Below are 19,412 nucleotides of genomic sequence, written 5' to 3' on the forward strand. Positions count from 1 at the left end.
AATGTAAAGGATGCTGTATATTATACCTATAGATTAAATGTACCTTATTAAAATCTTTTTTTTGTTTAAATATTATGCACTTTGGCATCAGAGCAGGTAGAATAAATATTGTATGTGCAGAAAAGCCTTTCTTACTGCAACATTTATTTCCAGCGTTTTGCCTCTGATATCAGCTTATTCTCAATTTTTATTCAGACTAATCTATGATTGTAGAGAGAATTTAGCTATCTTAATAAGAAAGTCAGGTTGGCTGTTGGTAAATGTGGTTGTGTATATCTGATATACATATACAGTGTATGAAATATCCATGTGTATCTGACCTTGTATTTTGATGGTTTATTCATCTGCTAACTTAGACTTTTCTTTCATGCTGTCTCTGTTGCTTTCCCATGTGCCTCTGTGCACTCCAGTTCTGTGTATTTTGTACTCCTTTGTACACAGAGGCGCTGACAACCCTAGGTAAGGTGTGGGAGGCCCAGCTCCATGCTCTCTGAAAGGTCAGGGTGTCAGATAGAAGGGGAGGAGCCAGGGGAAGCCAGCTCTCCACGCCACCTGGGGTGTACCACTATCCCCTCACCCGCCAGCCCTCAGTGTCTCCTGGTGTGTGACAGCCTCTTTCACCCCCAAGCCCTCAGACCATCAGAGTGTGTAGCGTAGCACTCCAGTGGCGATTTAAAGGGACCAGGGCTCTGGCTGCTGCCACAATGACAGCAGCCGCTGCCGCCCTGGACCCCTTTGAATTACTGGGACCTGAGGCCAATCCCCCTTTTCCCATTCTGTCAGCGGGCCTGCTTGTATACATTTTGTGAGTATTCATTTTCCAAGATAAATTGTAGATTGTCAGTAATGCACTGGAGGGGTTTTAGCTGTGGGTTGTACATAATAACTAGTGGTATTCTGTTCTATACAAGTGACACCAACACAGGACCTAACCACATAAGCTACACCATTGGGGGCTCATGTACCTGCACATCTGCTAATGAGATATGTGCCCTCAAGTGCCAGTAATGCCCCTCTGCCAAGTATATTGGATAAACCAGATAGTCTCTGTGCCAAAGAATAAATGGACACAGAACAGACATCAAGAAAGGTAACATATTCACCTTTGGGGAACAGTTTACCCTCCCTGGACATTCAGAAATGGATTTAAAAGTAGCTATCTGTGTACAGACACACACATACACACACGGACAAAGAAAAACCCGATAACAAGGGAAATGGCTGAACTCCAATTCATTTGCAAATTCAGTATAATCAAATTAGTCCTGAATAAAGATTTAAACTTGGTTTACACACTGCAAAAACAATTTCCTCTCTCTTGATAGTCACATCTCCCCATCAGCTGCTGTGAATGAGCCACAGCCACCCTGACTTGATTAGCCTCATAAATGCTGGTCCTACACTTGATAAGTAACTTATTTCTTTTGATATCCTTTATATCCCTGCCTCTATAATTTATACTCCAGTTTATCTTATGAAGTGGGTTTTACCAATGGAAGCTTATCCCATAATAAGTATTTATGGGTATGTCTACACTAGCCCCCTAGTTCAAACTAGGGTGGCTAATGTAAGCATTCGAACTTGCAAATGAAACCCAGGATATAACTATCCTGGGCTTCATTTGCATGTTCCCGGGCGGGCGCCATTTTTAAATCCCCTTAGTTCGAACTGACTGCCCACAGCTACATGCGGCATTCAGAAGTTAATCCGAACTATATCCTTAGTTCGGATTAATTTTTACTCCTCCTGCAATGAGGTGTAACAGTTAATCCGAACTAAAGACTTAGTTCGGATGAACTTCTGACTGCCACGTGTAGCTTCGGGAAGTCAGTTCCAACTAAGGGGAATTAAAAATGGTGCCCGCCCAGGAACATGCAAATGAAGCCCAGGACATTTAAATTCGAACTGGGGGCTAGTGTAGACATACCCTATGGTGCCTCAGAACTCCTCATTGTTTCTATAGGAGAAGGTTGTTTTGAAGTCACTTCAGTTTTAAGGCCATACAGAATTGCCCATAACTATTTATTTTTTAAAATATAGTCTCTTTACAAGGCTTGATACTACTTTAAACTCCAGGTAGCATCATTCTCAGTGGTAATTCATGAGTATGCATAAACATATTTCTTCAAAGAGCTGAGCAAAACAACGATAGTCTTCATTTTAGTTCCTTTTTTACTAAGGAGCTTGATCAGAAGATTATTTGTATTAGATGTTTGTGAGGAAATTGATAGCACCACTTACATTTTAATTGGGTAGCAAAACTGATTAGTACATTTAAAATGGTGTTCATTAGTCAGGGAATAGTTAAAAATAAAAGTGTTTAATTTAAACTTTTAAACACAATGTCATGAATTTAAAGACTTCTGAACATTTTCAGTAATATAAATGGATAACTTGATGTCTTGCTTCTCTCATACCTACAAATGGGTGAGACTTTTTTTGTTTTGCTTCTATCTTAAAGTTCTAAGGTTGAGTGGATTTCTGCCATTTATCTGTGTTCTACTTTAGACTGAAAAGGCTTTTAGTTTTTCTGTAACTTGAGACTAATTTTAATTCCAGGGTGAATGTCTGCTGTCTTTCTTTTGATGTAGAAACACAACCTGATTTAATCCAAATTACACAGAACGAAAGGGAGTTGTGAGTATGCAAAGATTGGGCTCTTTGAGCAGAAGACAGGTGTTTTGGTGCGCTGACTGAAAAATGAGACCGACTGACACCAAGCATAGATTTTTGCCACAAAATCCTTGTGCACCAAGCTGTGTTTTCCTATCTCCTGAATGTTCAAGAAGGGATTTGGATTTCTGGATCCAAACAATGGCTGCCCTCTAGAGCCCCTTTTTAGTGAAAAAGGCTAGACCACTATATGGATGGCTGCCCGCCCTGTCTGGCACAGAGACAAATATGTTGGCTGTATGCCACTGCTTTTAGCATCCCAGCTGAAGGTGTTGTGCCAGTGCAGCAGGAGGCATGACTGGAGTGCAGTATACTACGTGGAACTCTGTGGAGGGTCTTACAAGCCAATGCAATTTAGAGCAATCTAGAAGCCTCTTTAAGTTTCTTTAATAACTGTGTCCTCATAGTATTAGGAATAGGAGGAGAACAAAGATAGCTTAAAGATACCTTTGTCACCTTCTGAGTGATGCTAAGCACAGCTCCTGTGCAGCTGGGGATCTGACTCTCTGAATGGCAGAATAGAAATGAGGCAACAAAGATCCAGGTCTGTTTTGATGATCACTGTGCACCTATTTCACAGGATAAAAATGACCCAAGCAGCAGCTAAGTTTGGCCAAGCATAGCAGTAGACTCTGAATACCAGCAAAATAGCTGAGTTCTATAGCCAGAATGCTTGCTCCTCTATGTGACTCTTGTGTGTAAAGTGTCTCCCCCTGTGCACACAAACTTTTGAAATGGAGAGATAGTTAAGCCATCACTCAAACACTCACCACTTGAACAGTCAGTTAAAATTACCCTCCTAAGTTAGTGTAAAAATATCTGGGGTTCCATGGCTTGATGAAAATCGGTTGCTTTTTCATTTAGTACTTTTGAAATGTTCTTTTTTTTTAAGGTAATGCTATACTGAATGTTTAAGGAGCCACTGAAGAATCTAAGAACTCAGGGACATATCCCCTCTATGAACAGGAAACTTTAGATTTCCATTTATTGTGTTTCCTTTACATGGTTCAAGGCCATGTCATCTGTTTGAAGGCATCATTCCTCTAAAGCACCTTTGATCCTCTCCTGCAGCTGGGATATGTTCTCCTGCAGCTGAGCAAAATACAGCCTGTGACCTGTGGAGGCTCCTCAAAAAATGAGGAATATTGTAGTTCGAACCAAGGGGTTTGATTCGAACTAACGCAGCCCGGAGCACACTTCCTGGTTCGAATCAGCTGGTGATCAGAATAGCGCACAGGCGAGATTATGTTAATGAAGTGCGGGAACCGCTACATTTGCATCCCTATCTCGAGATAGGGAGCAAGTGTAGACATACCCGAAGAGACCTCGGGAAGTCATCAAGTCCAACACCTGCCCAAAGCAGGACCGACCCTGCAAGCTCTTAATACATTTAAAAAGTAGAGGCACAGCATCTTGGACTGGGTGCAAGCTGGGGGGACTAGTTGCTTATATCCCTAGCCTCTCCTCGTAAGTCATGTGCTGCAGCCCTCTAATCATTTTGTTGCCCTCTGCTGGACCCTCTACAATGCATTCACATTCTTTCTGTAATGGGGCTCCCAGAATTAGGCACAATACTCCAGATGTGGCCTCACTAGTGCCAAATAAAGGGGAATAATCACTTCTCTAAATCTGCTGGCAGTGCTCCTCCTAATGTACCCTAATATGCCATTAGCCTTCTTGGCTACAAGGGCACACTGTTGACTCGTATGATCACCACTAGATCAGGACAGTGTAATCCCATTACTGTTATAGATTCAAGACCATTGCAATGTTTACCTAATAAGAAGGTCATTGACATAAGTTTTTAGAATCTATGTCATGTGTCCATAGAGTGAGTTTGTGATATTGGAACGGCAGTTGCTTTCCAGTTTGAAAATGATGATGACCTCTAATAGGTTAAAATTTACAATTGGCTTCTATTATTTTATAATATCTGTTTTGAATAGTTGATTTTATATGCATGTTCCCTCAAACAATTTCATATTCCTTGCATTGACATCTACTAAAGACAGCAGACTTGTTCCTTCATAATATGCTGCTGTTCACTTCAACAAATGTTACTAGATTTTTAGGAAAACTAACACTTCTTGCATTTCAGCTTTTCCTCAGGGAAATAGCGTCACTTTTATGAAAGCACCTAATGTTCTCATTTGACTATTTATTTGGTAAGCAAGATGCATTTGTTTTAAAAGGGACAGTTAATGCTGTTTCTCATAATTTTAAAAAGAGGAATATACTGTCAACCAGATCCTCAATTTCTGTATCAGCATAGCTCCCTTAAAGCCTGCATTCTTCCATTTGTTTTCATTCTGGTACTAATAGAGGTTCTGGGCACAGATTAACTGAAATCTAGCATCAATGTTGTTTACTTCCCTCTCAAAATTCTTTTTCATAAAAGCTTATGTAGATGAGATTTGGAATCCACAGTGTTTTGCATAAATGCAGTGTTTCTGTAAAGAAAAGAACCCAGTTATTTGTGTTTTCATTTGCGTTTGTTGCTGGCATCTCTGGGTATATGACTTCCACACTTAGAGGGAGGTTTTAGACTCACTTTCTAAACAGAATCAAAGGAAGTTAAAAATAAAGATGACTTGAAGAATCATCACTTAAAGAAATCATTCTGCAGGCTGAGGTGTTCTTCTTTAGTTGTTCTAATTCTTCATAAGGTTTACCTGAGGGCTGGTAGAGCTGTGTGCTCTGAAGGGAGAAGCACTTTGCTCAAGGGTGTGTCTACACTGAACTGTATTTTGAAATAAGATACACAGTTTGATGTACGCAAATTGCATATCTTAATTTGATGCTATTTTGAAATAGCAAATTTTGTCATTTGATGCTGTCTATGCAGTGCCAAATTTCGAAATAAAGCACTATTCCAAAACATCCCTTACTCCTCATAGAATGAGGTTTACAGAGATGTCGGAATAGTGAGACCAAAATAATGGGCTTGCTGTGAAGACATGGGATATCTATTTCAGAATACTCAGGTATCCCGAAATAGCATTGCAGTACCCTCAAGGACCAGCTATAATGGGGAATAGAAGGGTTAGTCCTAGTGTAGGGATGTTAGATGGAGTGTAATTGAATAGCCGTATAACCACATAACATTTAATTGGTTACACAATTATTTGATAGTCCCAGGGGCGGGGCCAGCAGCAGATGTGTTCCTGACCTCCCTCCCAGAGAGCCCCCTGCCATGCTGTGCGGCTGCCTCTCTATCGGAGGCAACAATGCAGAGCGGCAGAGGGGGAACCAGTTTAAAAACTGGCTTCCCGCATAGACTGGCTTCACCTGCTGCACTGTGCTGCTGCCTCTGATACAGAGGTAGCAGTGTGAGGTGGCAGCAGCCCCTGTCCATGGGGGGGTCTGAGCTCCTCGTGGACAGAGGCCGCTCCTTTTAAGTCGGCTCCCCCCAGCACTGGCTCCTGCCCCCCCCCGCCTCTGTAGGAGGCAGTAAGGGGGAGGGCAGGTGGGCCCATGGTAGAGATGTTAAATTGCAGGCAATGCATTTTGCATCATCTATTCGAGTAGTTGATAGGGCATCTCTGCCTTTTAAGTGTAGAAACAGCTCTAGGGCTGTTGCTACACTTTAAAGGTGAAAGCGCCACGTGGAACCCCGGGTCAGCTGGGGAGTCTACAGTTGATCCGTGCAGCACTGCTGCTTTGAAACGCTGCCGCGAAAGCCTGCTGTTAGGCTCCTCCCGGCGTTTCAAAGTTGCAATGCCATGTGGAGCCCGGGATTAGATGGGGACAGACTCCCGGCTCCACGCGGTGCTGCTGCTTTGAAACGCTGGGAGGAGCCTGATGCTGGGCTTCCGCAGCGGTGTTTCAAAGCGGCAGCACCGCATGGAGCCCAGGGTCTGTCCGTAGGCTCCTCGCAGTACTGCCACTTTGAAGTACCCCCTTTTTTCCCCTCCCTTGCTGCCTCTTTCTGAGAGGAACAGCAAAGGGGGAGGAGTGACTAGTTGACAAGCTTTTTGGCTAGTCCTTCACATCCCTACTCTGGAGCTGGCACATGCACAGAGCAGACTTGAAAGCCTCTCGCCATGGGCATCAGCCCCTGCAGACCCCTCCCCCCTTGCTGTGTCTGATACAGAGACACCGCAGCAAGAAAGTAGGGATGTATGCAGCTGACAGGCTTGACATCCATATCCTAGTGTTGCCAATACTGGGCATGTCCTAGTCCATTAATCAGGAAATGCCGTTGCAGGAAACCTGGCTACATGGTCCTCAGAAACCACACTACTTTTGGATATACAACACTGAGATGAATCTGATTCATGGCAAAATACCATCAACCAAAAATGCTTATCCCATGTATTCGGAGGCTTAACGACATGGGCAGTTATTAGACCTCTGTCCTCTGCCTTTGTGGTGCATAATTTTCATCCTTAACAGAGTGCTCTAAACTGTTACTTTCTCTTTCGCAGAGAATATAATCTACTGCCAAATGTCTTTATTTGGACATATGACTGCAGGAGTTTGAGAATTAACACTGCTATATCCTCTATTTGTTCAGCATTGTGAATTGCTTTTACAAATAATGCACTGAACAGGAAACAAATTGAAAATGGTACACATCATAGGGTATTCTTTTCATATTCTCAATTTCATATTCTCATTATTGAGTCCCTCCTGTCTGTGAGTTCGTTTTTGGCATCAGCAAAAGTTCAGACCCTGGAATGGCTGCAGACTCAGGTCTTTTGAACTGAAGTTTTTGGTGGAGACACTATCAGCTTTTATTTTCCTTTTAATTATGTTTTTGAAGGCAGTGAACAGAGGACAACACAATATATATTTATACAAAAACGATACATTTGTGTCTCAAACCTGCATTAGTAAGCAAATTATGTAAAACAGGCAACACCATATTCAGCATTAGCATAATATTGAACTTTAAAATCATTTGACAAGAGGATAAACTAATATATGAATGAATCTTGAAGACCTATTGCCCTTTTTTGGCCTTTACAATTACCCACCTGTGAAGGATTATTTCTTTAATTAAAATCGACTGCTCATTTCAGGATGAATAGGATGACACTTTTCCTATTAATCTAGTATCTGCTTATAGACGTGAAGTGTTTAAAAAGTAGTAGTCTGAAAATGACAGCAAGATAAGTGCTTAGTTTAGAGACATACTGTACAGTTTGGTGGCTGCATTGCTCTGAAACTGTTTCAACCAGACTCTTTAAAAAGAGGAGACCTTTATCAGATTTTTCACTAGTTAATTCATAATATTTACTTATAAATAATAAAAGGCTTTTAGATTTTGAAAAAAACCTTCTTAATGTGGGCACTGCAAAATATGGGTCAAATTATGCACTTTTATACTGGTGTAAATTCAGTGTAATTTTGTTGACATTGAAGTTACTCAAGTTTCATGCTGAGGTAAATGAAAGCAGAAATTGACCCTGTTTATGTAACTCAACAAGGATCCCACAAAAGAGCCTGCAAAAGACCATAGAGTAACAAAAACACGGATCAGAGGTAATCAATGCTTTTTAGCTCATGGCACCTCTGCAGGATAAATATATAATGAAAGAATTATTTAAAGTAATTCCTTTTTCTTTCAGTAACAGTGACAGGTTAATCCTTGAGTACTTTGATCATCAGCACAGCTATACCCAGTAGGAAACAGTTAAGGACATTTAAAGAGTTGATGTACTAATGTAGCATGCCTGAAGAATCCCAGTATGCACTGCACTCACATCATTTCTATGTTGCAATAAAAGATTTGGAATCCAGATAATCCTCAATGATAGACTGAACGTCTTTGAGACAAATGACATCACTATCAGACATTTTAATGATGGAAAAGATACCGTATATACTCGAGTATAAGCCGAGTTTTTCAGCACATTTTTGTGCTGAAAAATGCCCCCCTCGGCTTATACTCGAGTCAGCCTCCTGCTCGCGGGCGGGCTCAGCGCGTCTCTGCCGCCGGCCGGGTCTAGCCGCGTGAGCCCGGAGCTCCGGCCCCGGTAACCGAGGCGCTCAGGGTGGGGGCGCTGCCGGGAGCGGGCTGGGCTCCGTGTGTCGGGGGCCGTCGCTGCGCGGGGCGCTCGGAGCCTCTGCCGGCCGCTTGGGTTGCGGGTGCGCCCGCAGGTGCTGCTCGGAGCCAGCGGCCTCGCCCCGGGGCCGCCGGCAGAGAGGCTCGGGGAGCAGCCGAGAGGGGCTCTGGCCTGGGAAAGGTCCGGGCGGGGGCGGCGGGGGCTGAGCTGGTTGGGCCGAGTGTCCGAACGTCTGTTCCCATGTGTGACTGGTGCTGGCGCTGGGCGCTTTATTGCAGGCGGCCCTTCAGGGGCTCATTGGATTGGCGGGAGGACTTTGAGCGGGAGTTACGGTATTTTTGATACCATATTGTTTTTGTTGACCCCCTTTTCCACTTACAGAGCTAGGTTATTGTTTTTCTTTGAAATAAATATTCATGTGATTTTATTGGTATCTATCTTCATTTTTTACATTTACCAGTAGCTGCCTCATTTCCTACCCTAGGCTTATACTCGAGTCAATATTTTTTCCCAGTTCTTTGTGGTAAAATTAGGAGCCTCGGCTTATATTCGGGTCGGCTTATACTCGAGTATATACAGTATGTAGTTGATTTGAATGTATATGTTTCTTGAGAAAACAGGAATGTGTTTGTAACAAAGTAGGTTTGAAATAGTTCTCAGTTGAGAGCTTGAAATCATGTTGTTTCAGTGAATTCCTTTTCAATTATAGGGTACGAACCAAATTCTGCTCTGTGACAGTAATTATAAAGTTGTTTAACTGACTTCTCAATTGCAACAGTATAAACTTGGAGTTACACTGAATTTACACTGTTGTAATGCTGAGTATAGTATTTGTTACTCTAGCTTAATTAATTCCCACCAGTTGCCTAATGGAATTGTTTTCAAGTGTAAAAGTAAAAAGTGAAAGAGCTATGTCCAACAGTAGACATTTTGAATGCAATTATACTGTTCAGGTCATCATCAAAGAAGGACATATTGTTCTGAATATTTAATTGGAAGAAGGACATAAGGAATTAATGTTTCCAAGCTTTGTCTAAAATAGTCATTTTTTCTTCAAAGAACAGTATGTATCAGCTTACTGGACGCCTAAGAGTTAATATCTGTTGCAAATCCTGAGAAATGTTAAGCCACGTAGAACTCCCACTTATTTCAGTGGGTGCTCAGCATCACTTAGGATTTGGCCTGTCAAGAAGACTTCAGTATTTCAGTAACAAAGAGCAGAATTTATTACAATGATCTGATTTGAAACAACTGCTGGTATTTTGTTCAATCACTGACAAAAGCTGAATCTAGCTGAGATTTTTAATAACATCTACCTTTATGAATTTTGAACTAAAAAGAGCTTGTGTTGCTAGGCATCAAATTGATGGTGCATGGAAAAATTATTCAGTGAAACTACAATATAAGTCTGCATGTACAATTCAGAATTAAAGTTCCTGGATGAATATGGAAGCCAAAACCCTTAGTAAAACCCATCCCTTTAGATCAGGTTCTGTTCTATCATATTAGAAGATCCTGGGGTTGTCTCCATCTGAATTTCTGTGTTAGGGAAAAATTAAGTTTACTGCTTTTTAGTGTGTGTAAGAGAAATTCAAAACTATTTCACATTAGTAATAATCACAACAGACTTTCTTTTAATGGATTTTTATTCTGTGGCAGAGAACAGAATGTTATTTCCTACAGAAAACTAATATTAAATAGATTCTCATGCAGACCCTACTTCATGTACAATTACTGTACTGCTTGTGGTATGAAGAACATCAAACATTTTACAAAATGAGGTCTCTTTCTTGTATGACATACAGATTAAATGTCTGTGCTTTTTGGAATACATATCTGTCTTGATGATTGCAACCCAATATGCAGCTTGTATGATGTATTCACAGAGCTATCATGGATTTGAATATGATTCTCAGACATGGAACAGTTGTACAATTCAACAATAAACATGATTTTTCTTTTAAAAAAAAGTGTTGCAGGCCCACAATTCCCACTGACTAAATAAAGTTGTGGGTATCTGATTTCTGTGTAGGGTTGCCAGGTGTCTGGTATTTTCGTCTCCTGTCCAGTAAAAAAATTCAGAATATACTGGACACCTAAAATCACCGGTATTTTCTCTCTTTTTTTTTCCTGGCCAGTAGGTGAAAATCCTGGGTGCTTACCGGGTTCCACAGGGAAGCTGCCTGGCCCAGAGCAGGGAGACAAGATGGCAGCCTGTTAGGGCCAAAAAGCTTCAAAAACATTTTGTAAAGGGGCCATGCTGTTTTTTTAAATGTTTGGTTTTTGCTCAACAACTCTCAGGGTCCTTTTTTTTGCTCAGCAACTTTGGTCTCCCCTCTTATTTCCCCCCAGGTTTTTTTTTTGGGGGGGGGGGGAAGGAAGGGTGTTTGGTATTGTTGGTTAAACCATCTGGCAACCCTATTTCTGTGGGACAAAATTAAAAATAATAATTACAAAGGCTTGCCATTTTTGTAGTGTTTACCAGTTTTACATTTTGCTATCTATGTATTTCTAGTTCTGAAATAAGTCCAAAGGGAGAATTGAGTGAATGAAATGAACTAGCTTACTGAAGGGGCTCCTTCCTCCCTCATTTACCATGCTCTGTGCTTAGTCTAGAAAAGTAGGTTGCCTTCTTCACCTTGCTAGAAAACTTGTCCCTTTCCCCCCATATGAGGTTTTTACCACAGTGTTTTGTATAGTCGCATCTCCCCCACACATACAGGATTACCGTATTGACTGTATGTTGGACTGATGCTGGCAACAACGAAGAACTACTGGTTTGTCCAGAATAAGATAGTCTACACCTCCTGAGTGGGAAAGGAAACTGTGAGCTCCTCACCTCTGTGCTTCTATCCCCCACCCTCACTGATTTCCATTCTTTTTCTGTTACCACTTCAAGATCTCAGTAATGATCTTTAAATTGATCAATTATCATATCTAGCTACATCAGTGACTGCATTTGCACACATGACTCATTAATGTCCTTTGGGACAATACAGCTATCACAGTGCAGGACAAGAGGCATGAGAGATGGATGGAAAAATATATATATATATATAAATATAAATTTAGCAGTGGTAGGGTTTTTTTCCAAAAGCTGCCCAACCATAACCAGCTTAATGGGAGAGAGGAAAAAGAAAGAAGCAACAAACAAATAAATAAATTAATTAAAAATAAATATTCCCTACTTAGGATAAACACATTTTAACCAAGGAAGGCAGAAAAGAAGAAGGTTCATCATAAAGTCCTCTAATAAATTTCATCATGCAAATCTAATTTAACTACGAGGTACTAGATAATATGATGCTGGGTGCCACTAAATATATTTACATATCTTTAAATAGATCAATATAGATATGTAATATATGTAGTAGTATGTAGAATGTTCCTGGTCCATCAGTATTCTTCCAGTTTTACCCTTGTTTAATTCACTGAAAGAACAGAGTTTCACATACATAAAATTTGAGCAACACTTTGGTGAATCAATCGTAGTGTCGGGATGGGACCCCTCAATATTTTGCTCCTATAACAGTTTCAGAAATCTCGTTCATGTTTTCTAGAGAGAATGGTCATGAAACAAGCTGAGAAACATAAAGGGCAAGAATCTATTAGGTGAGAATTGCATTACATGCAGAAAAAATGGCAATATTATTTTAATATTGAATTTATCATTGTTTTCAGGTAGCTTTTTGTGAAATAAAGGGTTTTATGTTTATAGAATGGTGATAAAAAGATGAGATATCACAGTCTTTAACTGCTTGCTCAGATGTGCACCTTACATCATAAGACCCACCTGACAAGAACCATTTACGTTTTCAGTAGTCCTGAAACCATTTACTAGAAATATTGTTGAAATTGCACAGTCCAGTTTGTCAGCTCCGTATTGACATTTATTTCAGCTGAAGTATTCTGAGTAGATGTTGTTGCTTAAGAATTTCAGGCCCATTTTTGCACATATTCACATAAATGGTTGTAATTTATTGCATGCAAGTTCAAGACCCAAACAAAAATGCTATTTTGCACTGTAACAGGAAATCTTGAGGGGTTAAATAATGCCACTTGTCCAGTGAGAGTGATAATCTGTTTTTCAACCTTATTAACCACTGTAATATCTATCATTGGTCTGTCTTGCTTGCAAAAGTTAACATTTGCCTTTTACTTTTGTCATGTTATCAACATCTTCAAAAGGAATGTGACATTTTGAACTTTCAATATTCACTTTTGGTAGGACCCCTCCCCCAAAAAAAGTTCTGTTACTCTGTGAATCTATCATGGAGCACGTATGAAATCTCAGACTCAAGCTGGAAGAGTTTTCCTAGTATTTCTGGAGAAAACAACATAGATCACCAGAACATTTATACGCAGGATAGGATATCTCATAATTCTATATTTGGATACATGTATGCTGCTTGGCCATTAAATAGTGTCATCATGATGTGTTTTGCAAGTCAATGGCATGGTTAATATATAAAAGGATCACAGGCTAATATCTAATAGGAATCATGAGGATGCTTTTGGAAGCTAAATTAAGGGATTGAAAAAATTGGCTCAAATTTTCAAATGCTCTGTTTTAAAATGGTTTTTTAAAGAAAAAAAAATCCTGTAATGAAGATTTACATTCATGGAAGGGAATTGTATGCAGATACTTTGCCTGTGGTATTTGTTTTCCACACATGCATGGACAGTGCCATTGCTGCAAAAGTGGACTGTAATCTGTTTGAGCCTCTCTCTACTGTTTTTATAGAACAATAACCATTTTCTGACATCATCAGTTTGCAAGATTTTCACTTATCCACCAGAAAGAAAAATTGTATGGCATCTCAGTTATTTTATATCCATCAGCTGGGTTCCCATTTGTTATGGAGTGTCTGCTGTGACATAGGGCCATGACTCTATTCAGTTATAATAGATTGCCTATGGTGCATTCAGTGACTCTGGTACCTGTTGCTGGTTCTTTTTCCAGGTCAACTGGCTGCAGGTACATGTGAGATTGTTACTTTGGACAGAGATAGCAGTCAGCCCCGAAGGACTATAGCCCGACAAACAGCTCGCTGTGCATGTAAAAAAGGACAGATTGCCGGTACGACAAGAGCAAGGCCAGCCTGCGTTGATGGTAAGAGGAAAACATACATTCAATCAGTACCTACCAGCACAAAAGTTATCAGATTTAATTGCTTGTTTAAATAAGAAAGGTTATATCTATCCGATATTCTTATGAGTCAACTAACCTGACGCAGTCAGTTCGTTTTGTGATATGGTCAAAATCTTCACTATCAGGAATTACTCACTAAGAGCATAATTTTTCCAAAAGAACAGTGAATCAAGGGTATTTTTCTTCTTTACCATGTTGATTTCTGATTTAGTTTGGTAATTCAGGTGAGCTAATAATAGCATTGGGCTAATATATTCTGTATTTTAATTTGAATGAAGCTGAATCCCATGAGCAATATAGAGTGGGTTTTTGTTTAAGTTCTTTGTGAAACCAAATATGCACTTATTGTAATCTAGATTCAAAGATTTAATACCTTTGAGGCTCATGTGACTACTCCGGCATGAAAGTTAGTGTTCTTGAAAAAAGCGGTAGTGATGTTATTGGAAAAGAATATGTGTATGTACCTTACAAGCATAGTATTTCTTCTTTCATTAAAATGATCATTATATATGATTCACTGCAAATGCAGTGGCTGTGGAAAGCCTGCAGCCTTCAAAAATGCTGATGTAGAGGAAGGTATGAAAATATTTCACTTTGAAATCATTTTGTGAAGCAAATGAACTGCTGTTTTACAACTAAGTAAAACAGTAGCAATGGTGCGGTCTTCATTGTAAGCTTGCTGAAGTTAACTTATTAGGAAGTATCCATATTGCATTAGAAGAAATAAAATGTGATGCAAAGTATATGTTAAAATAGTTGACGTACGTGATCTAGACTCTTAGCAGCAAAAGAGAAATGCTTTTAAATGGAGACAATAATGATTGCCTTTTAAAATTATTCATCTACTTAGCTTGAGTCCTCAAATAAAAATATTGCAGGCCATTTCATCAGAATTTGATCTCATTGTCTATGAAAGAAGACAGCTCAATGGAGATTTTGGTGCCTACCCACAAAGCTAAGCATAGAATTTCACAGGTTCTGTAGTTTGCTTTTGCTATTGTTGATATTCTGTAAATCAGTTCATTTTCTTCATTATGGATTGTGGGACTCTATCGCCAATAATTTTCTTATTTCCAGTTTGCAGTAACATGAAATGGTTTCATTGTGAAATTAAGAGATGAATTTTTAGTGAGCTATCTTACCTATTCATGCAAATTTTGCACACCCCAATTGTTAGCAAGTTGGTCAATTCAACATTATATGCACTTGCCCAATGTGAGGTAAAGAGGCAGGTTTTGTTAGGGCAAATATGGGTTTTGCATGTAGAAACTAGATACACCAACAAATTTTGCTGAGACAATCAAGGAGGCCATATGATAACTGGGCTCAACTTTCAGATTAATAGGTGTCCCATCTCATAGTCATATGATGAAAAGAAAAATGTCTCCATGTATCTGTGGAATTGCTGGAAGGTGTTAGCACGTCTCCTCGTTTTTCTGTAGACACCCTTGGTAATCATCTTTATATAACGAAAGAGAGTAGATTAGTGTAAATACATCTATTTATTCATGTGTGTATATCGATTTTATCAGCAGAATTTTCAGAAACATTCATGATCCATCGCTGTCTTTAGGCACTCAGCATCTGACATTCCAGTGATTTGCCACACACTATCCATTCATCTCACTAGTCATCCCCTTCTGTGATGACTCTCCACCATTCTTTCCATCGTAACTTTCACAAGGTTATTTTCTATGCCTAATTTGACCAAAGTACATACATTTGCTTCTATTGATTTTTGACATCAGGGTCTGCTTCTCTTCAATAACTTTTCTAATGTAGGCATTCATCTTTTTTTTTCTGTCCATGAGATATGCAAGAATCTTTGCCAGCAGCATATTACAAATGCTTCTATTTTCTTCTTGTCAGCAGCATTAACTTTATTCACATCCATAAATCTGTATGGAAAAAATTAAGCTTTTCACCAGTTCCGCCTTTTGAGATGGAATGTTTTTTTCCACATGTTTTTAAGGAAAGCAATACCTGAGCAAGCTTTCCCTTGTATTTTCTGAGTCTTTAAAAGAGCTTCATTAGTTGATTATATGTGATCCCAGATAATTAAATCAATCTACTACCTCTCTATCTTATTGTTGTATTCTGTTTTTTGTTAGCAGAGTCAATGTACATGCATTTCGTTTTCATAACATTCAGGATTAGTCCATATTCCTCACCAATTGTTGTTTACAGACTCCAACATTTGTTGCATTGCATCAAAGTTGTTACAAAGACTATCATGTCTTCAGGAGATGTGAGGGCAGTTAGGTGTCCACCAATGGAAATCCAAGCTCCTTCTGCTTTGTCAGAACCTTCCAAGACTTGTTACATAATACATTCTGTGTATATATTTGAGGTTTGCAACAAAATACACTCTAGTTTCATAGACTCCCCAGTGGAAAACCACTGTCAGCTGCCTCTGTTCACATCATGGTTGCTCTTGGGGGAAGACTTGCGATGAGTTCAGTGAGTTGCTTTGGACTTCCCATATTTGCTGTTATTCTCCAAAGATGGTTATGTCAGACAATATCAAATGCTTTCAAATTGTCACTGAAGCAGGTGATCAGTTGGTAATCACTGGGTTTTTTTTTCAGTCATGTGTCTAATGTGTGTCACTTGGTCTCATGTGCTTTGAAAACAGATTGTGGTGGTGATAATTCTGATTCTATCACTTGTTTCATGCCATCCTGAACTATGCAGAAAGAATTTTGCTGGCATGCAATACAGGGGTGATGGTATGATATTTTCTACAACTGTCATTTCTGCCTTCTTTGATAAAGGCAGAAAAATTTGCTTTGTCCAGTCCCTGGCCCAGCTTTTAGTCATTCATATTAAGGATGTTAAATTGAGATTACCTAGCTAATTGTATAGTTGATACAGCCTTTGAAATGTAACAAGAGCCATGTGGGCTGAAGCTGTAGTGGTAACCAGCAGTGCTTCAGTCCCCTCTTGTGCCATTTTGCTTCTGTGCCTCCGCCTCCCCTGACTCCTGCAGAGATAGTGCTGGGGGGAACCGGCTTTGAAGTCAGTTCCCCCCAGCCCCTGCTCCCCTTCTTGCTGCCTCTCATAGCTTATGTTTATCTCAGTCGACTAGTTGACTAGTCATTTACATCCCTAATTGATATATTACTATCAATTCTGCACATAATTTCAGCATCATGATTGCCAATCTCTTTTAACAATCAATTCTACAGGCATGTTATCTACCCTGGTGATTTCCCAGTCTTCATTTTCATAACAGCACACACTACTTCCTTTTTGCAGGATTGATGGCTCTGGCTCCATAATCTCTCTTTGTATCCTCATATATTATTAGTGGCTGTGGTGAGGCATAGAGAATGCCACCAGATTACTGTATTGTAGGAGATTGGAAATACAGGCCAAGACACTGTATACATACTGTATACATACTGTAATCCCTCAGAGTATGTTTATACTAGCTCGTTAGTTCGAGCTAGGTAGGGTAATGAGAGCAAGCGGAGTTGCAAATGAAGCCCGGGATTTAAATATCCCGGGCTTCATTTGCATGTTCCCGGGTGCCGCCATTTTAAAATCCCCCTTAGTCCAAACTCCATGCTCGCGGCTACACACGGCATGGACTAGGTAGTTCATATTAAAGATCCTAATTCGAACTACCGTAACTCCTCGTGTGGGTGCCATGGCGCCTGCCAGGGCATTTAAGTGCACCTGCCTAGTGACTAGGACCAGCCCGAGCTATTCTTGCGCCCTGGGCGCCCAGCACTTGCACGGCCCCTCCCCCGGGCATGTGGAGCATGCACAATGCCACCCCCGGGTGCGCGGGTATGCACAGCCCCACACCCAAGTGCCAAGCAGACCCAAAAGGTTGGGGACCACTGGGTTAGGGATATTGAACTTCCCCAGACCCTTTGGAAAAAGGGCTCAAAGAAACCCGTAACTTGCTAGAACCATCTTAAATAATTTGTCATGAAAAAAAAGAGAATATAGTTTCTACAGTGCTCATTTGGCAATGGTCTTGAGGAAAACAGAGACAAGACTTCCCTGGCAGCGTGACAGACTATGTCCATTTGGTTTCAACTTATGTATGGTTTTCCCTTAAAGTAGAAAAATATGAAAGATAATCCAAGCACAGCCCCTGGTCTATAGTCTCCTGCTTATGAATATACTTAATGCCGATAACTAAAATTGTCATACAAAAAATAAATGGTTCTATGATTTGGTGACGTGGCTCAATCTGAAGAACACAAACAGTTCTTGCTGTCCAAACAGGCAGTGGTAGAATTTTCTAATGGTGCTATTGAATGCTTTTTGCTGGCCAGTTCAGAGACGTATTCTTCACAGGAAGCTGTTCGTCCTTCTGGTTTTTATCAAAGTACAAGTTGAATCTCCTTGGTCCAGCACCCTTAGGGTCTGAATGTTCCTGAACAAGGGAGTTTGCCGTACTTGAGGAGGCTGGGGAGAGAGAAGGATGCAAGCCACACAGAGGCTGCGGGATTGCCCAGTATGACAGCAGGGGCCTGACACTGCAGTGAGACCTCAGCGTGGCAGCAAGAGCCTGGTGCGCATGGAGGTGGCGGGGCTTCCAGGCACTGCAGCGAGAGCCCAGTGCATGCGGAGAGATTGGGGGCTGACAGGGCAGCAGGTACCAGCGAGAGCAAAGAGCAAGCAGTGGGTCGAGGGCTGGAGAGAGCTGGTGGAAGCGGTTCCCGAAATGACCTCTTCTGGTTTGGCAAAATCCCTACTCCAGGACCTCATCCTGAGGGTGCCAGACCAGGGAGGCCCAACCTGTAATAATCTATCTAAGGGGATACACAGAATGACCCTCCATTCCTCTTTTTTATGGGAAAGTTTTGTCTTTGTACCTGATGTTGCTTCATTTGCTTGACTATTCGCCTCTGAAGTGTAATGTATTCATTATCCATTGCACTGTCTCATCTCAGAATGCAATGCTACAAGGTGTCCCTGTCTTCAGTACCTCCTGCAGGCCATCTTCCTCTCACTGGGTCTTTGTGGCTTGGCTCTGCGGCCAGTCACACACAGGTTGGTCACTTTCTGGGGTAACAAGGAGGTGAAGGAGAGTGTTCATAAACTTCCCATCACAAAAAACCCTCCCCAACCTCACCCTTTGGGCTATTCCCCAGCCTTTTCTTTCAGATTAGTCTTCAGTCCCACCTTAAGCTCAGTAGTCCTGCCTTTGGGCTTCGATGCCTCTTCCTCAGGGGCTGGTGGAGAAACATGTGTCCACCCTCAGTTCTCAACTCCAACCCAGAGGCCTTCTGTTAAGCAACTCAGTCTGCTTCTTCAGACATGCTGCTGTTTTCCTGAATCCCTTCCTGTCTCTAAACCCCCATTTGGTACTGCTCTGCAGCTATGCTTATACAACCTCCTTTCAGTTCTCAGGCCTCTGGGCTCTCCCTAGTTCCTCCTAGCTTTCACTTCCTCTGCTGAACCAAAGGCTCTACTTTCGTTTTTTCCCCCCAGAGATGCTCCACTCCTCTCCACCGTTTTAACTGAAGCCCTGCTTTCACTCTGACTCTTCTTATCCATCCTTCAAGGCCCTATCCTCCCCAAAGCTTCCCTCCCAATTGCCACTTGAAACCTCT

The 19,412-nt window shown here is 40.9% G+C and overlaps 1 protein-coding gene across 2 annotated transcripts in view; it reads left to right on the forward strand.

Annotated features, from left to right (window-relative positions):
• TAFA5 (TAFA chemokine like family member 5) overlaps positions 1-19,412 on the forward strand; it is a 665,524-nt gene that overhangs the window by 357,238 nt on the left and 288,874 nt on the right. For both annotated transcript variants that reach the window (XM_089778743.1, XM_006118525.5), the window contains exon 2: positions 13,648-13,797. In XM_089778743.1, the coding sequence (XP_089634869.1) occupies positions 13,648-13,797 (150 nt within the window). The remainder of the gene's footprint in view (positions 1-13,647; positions 13,798-19,412) is intronic.

This window comes from Pelodiscus sinensis, chromosome 1, assembly GCF_052426305.1.
Source record: "Pelodiscus sinensis isolate ZL-2025 chromosome 1, ASM5242630v1, whole genome shotgun sequence".
In the NCBI taxonomy this organism is placed as follows: Eukaryota; Metazoa; Chordata; order Testudines; family Trionychidae; genus Pelodiscus; species Pelodiscus sinensis.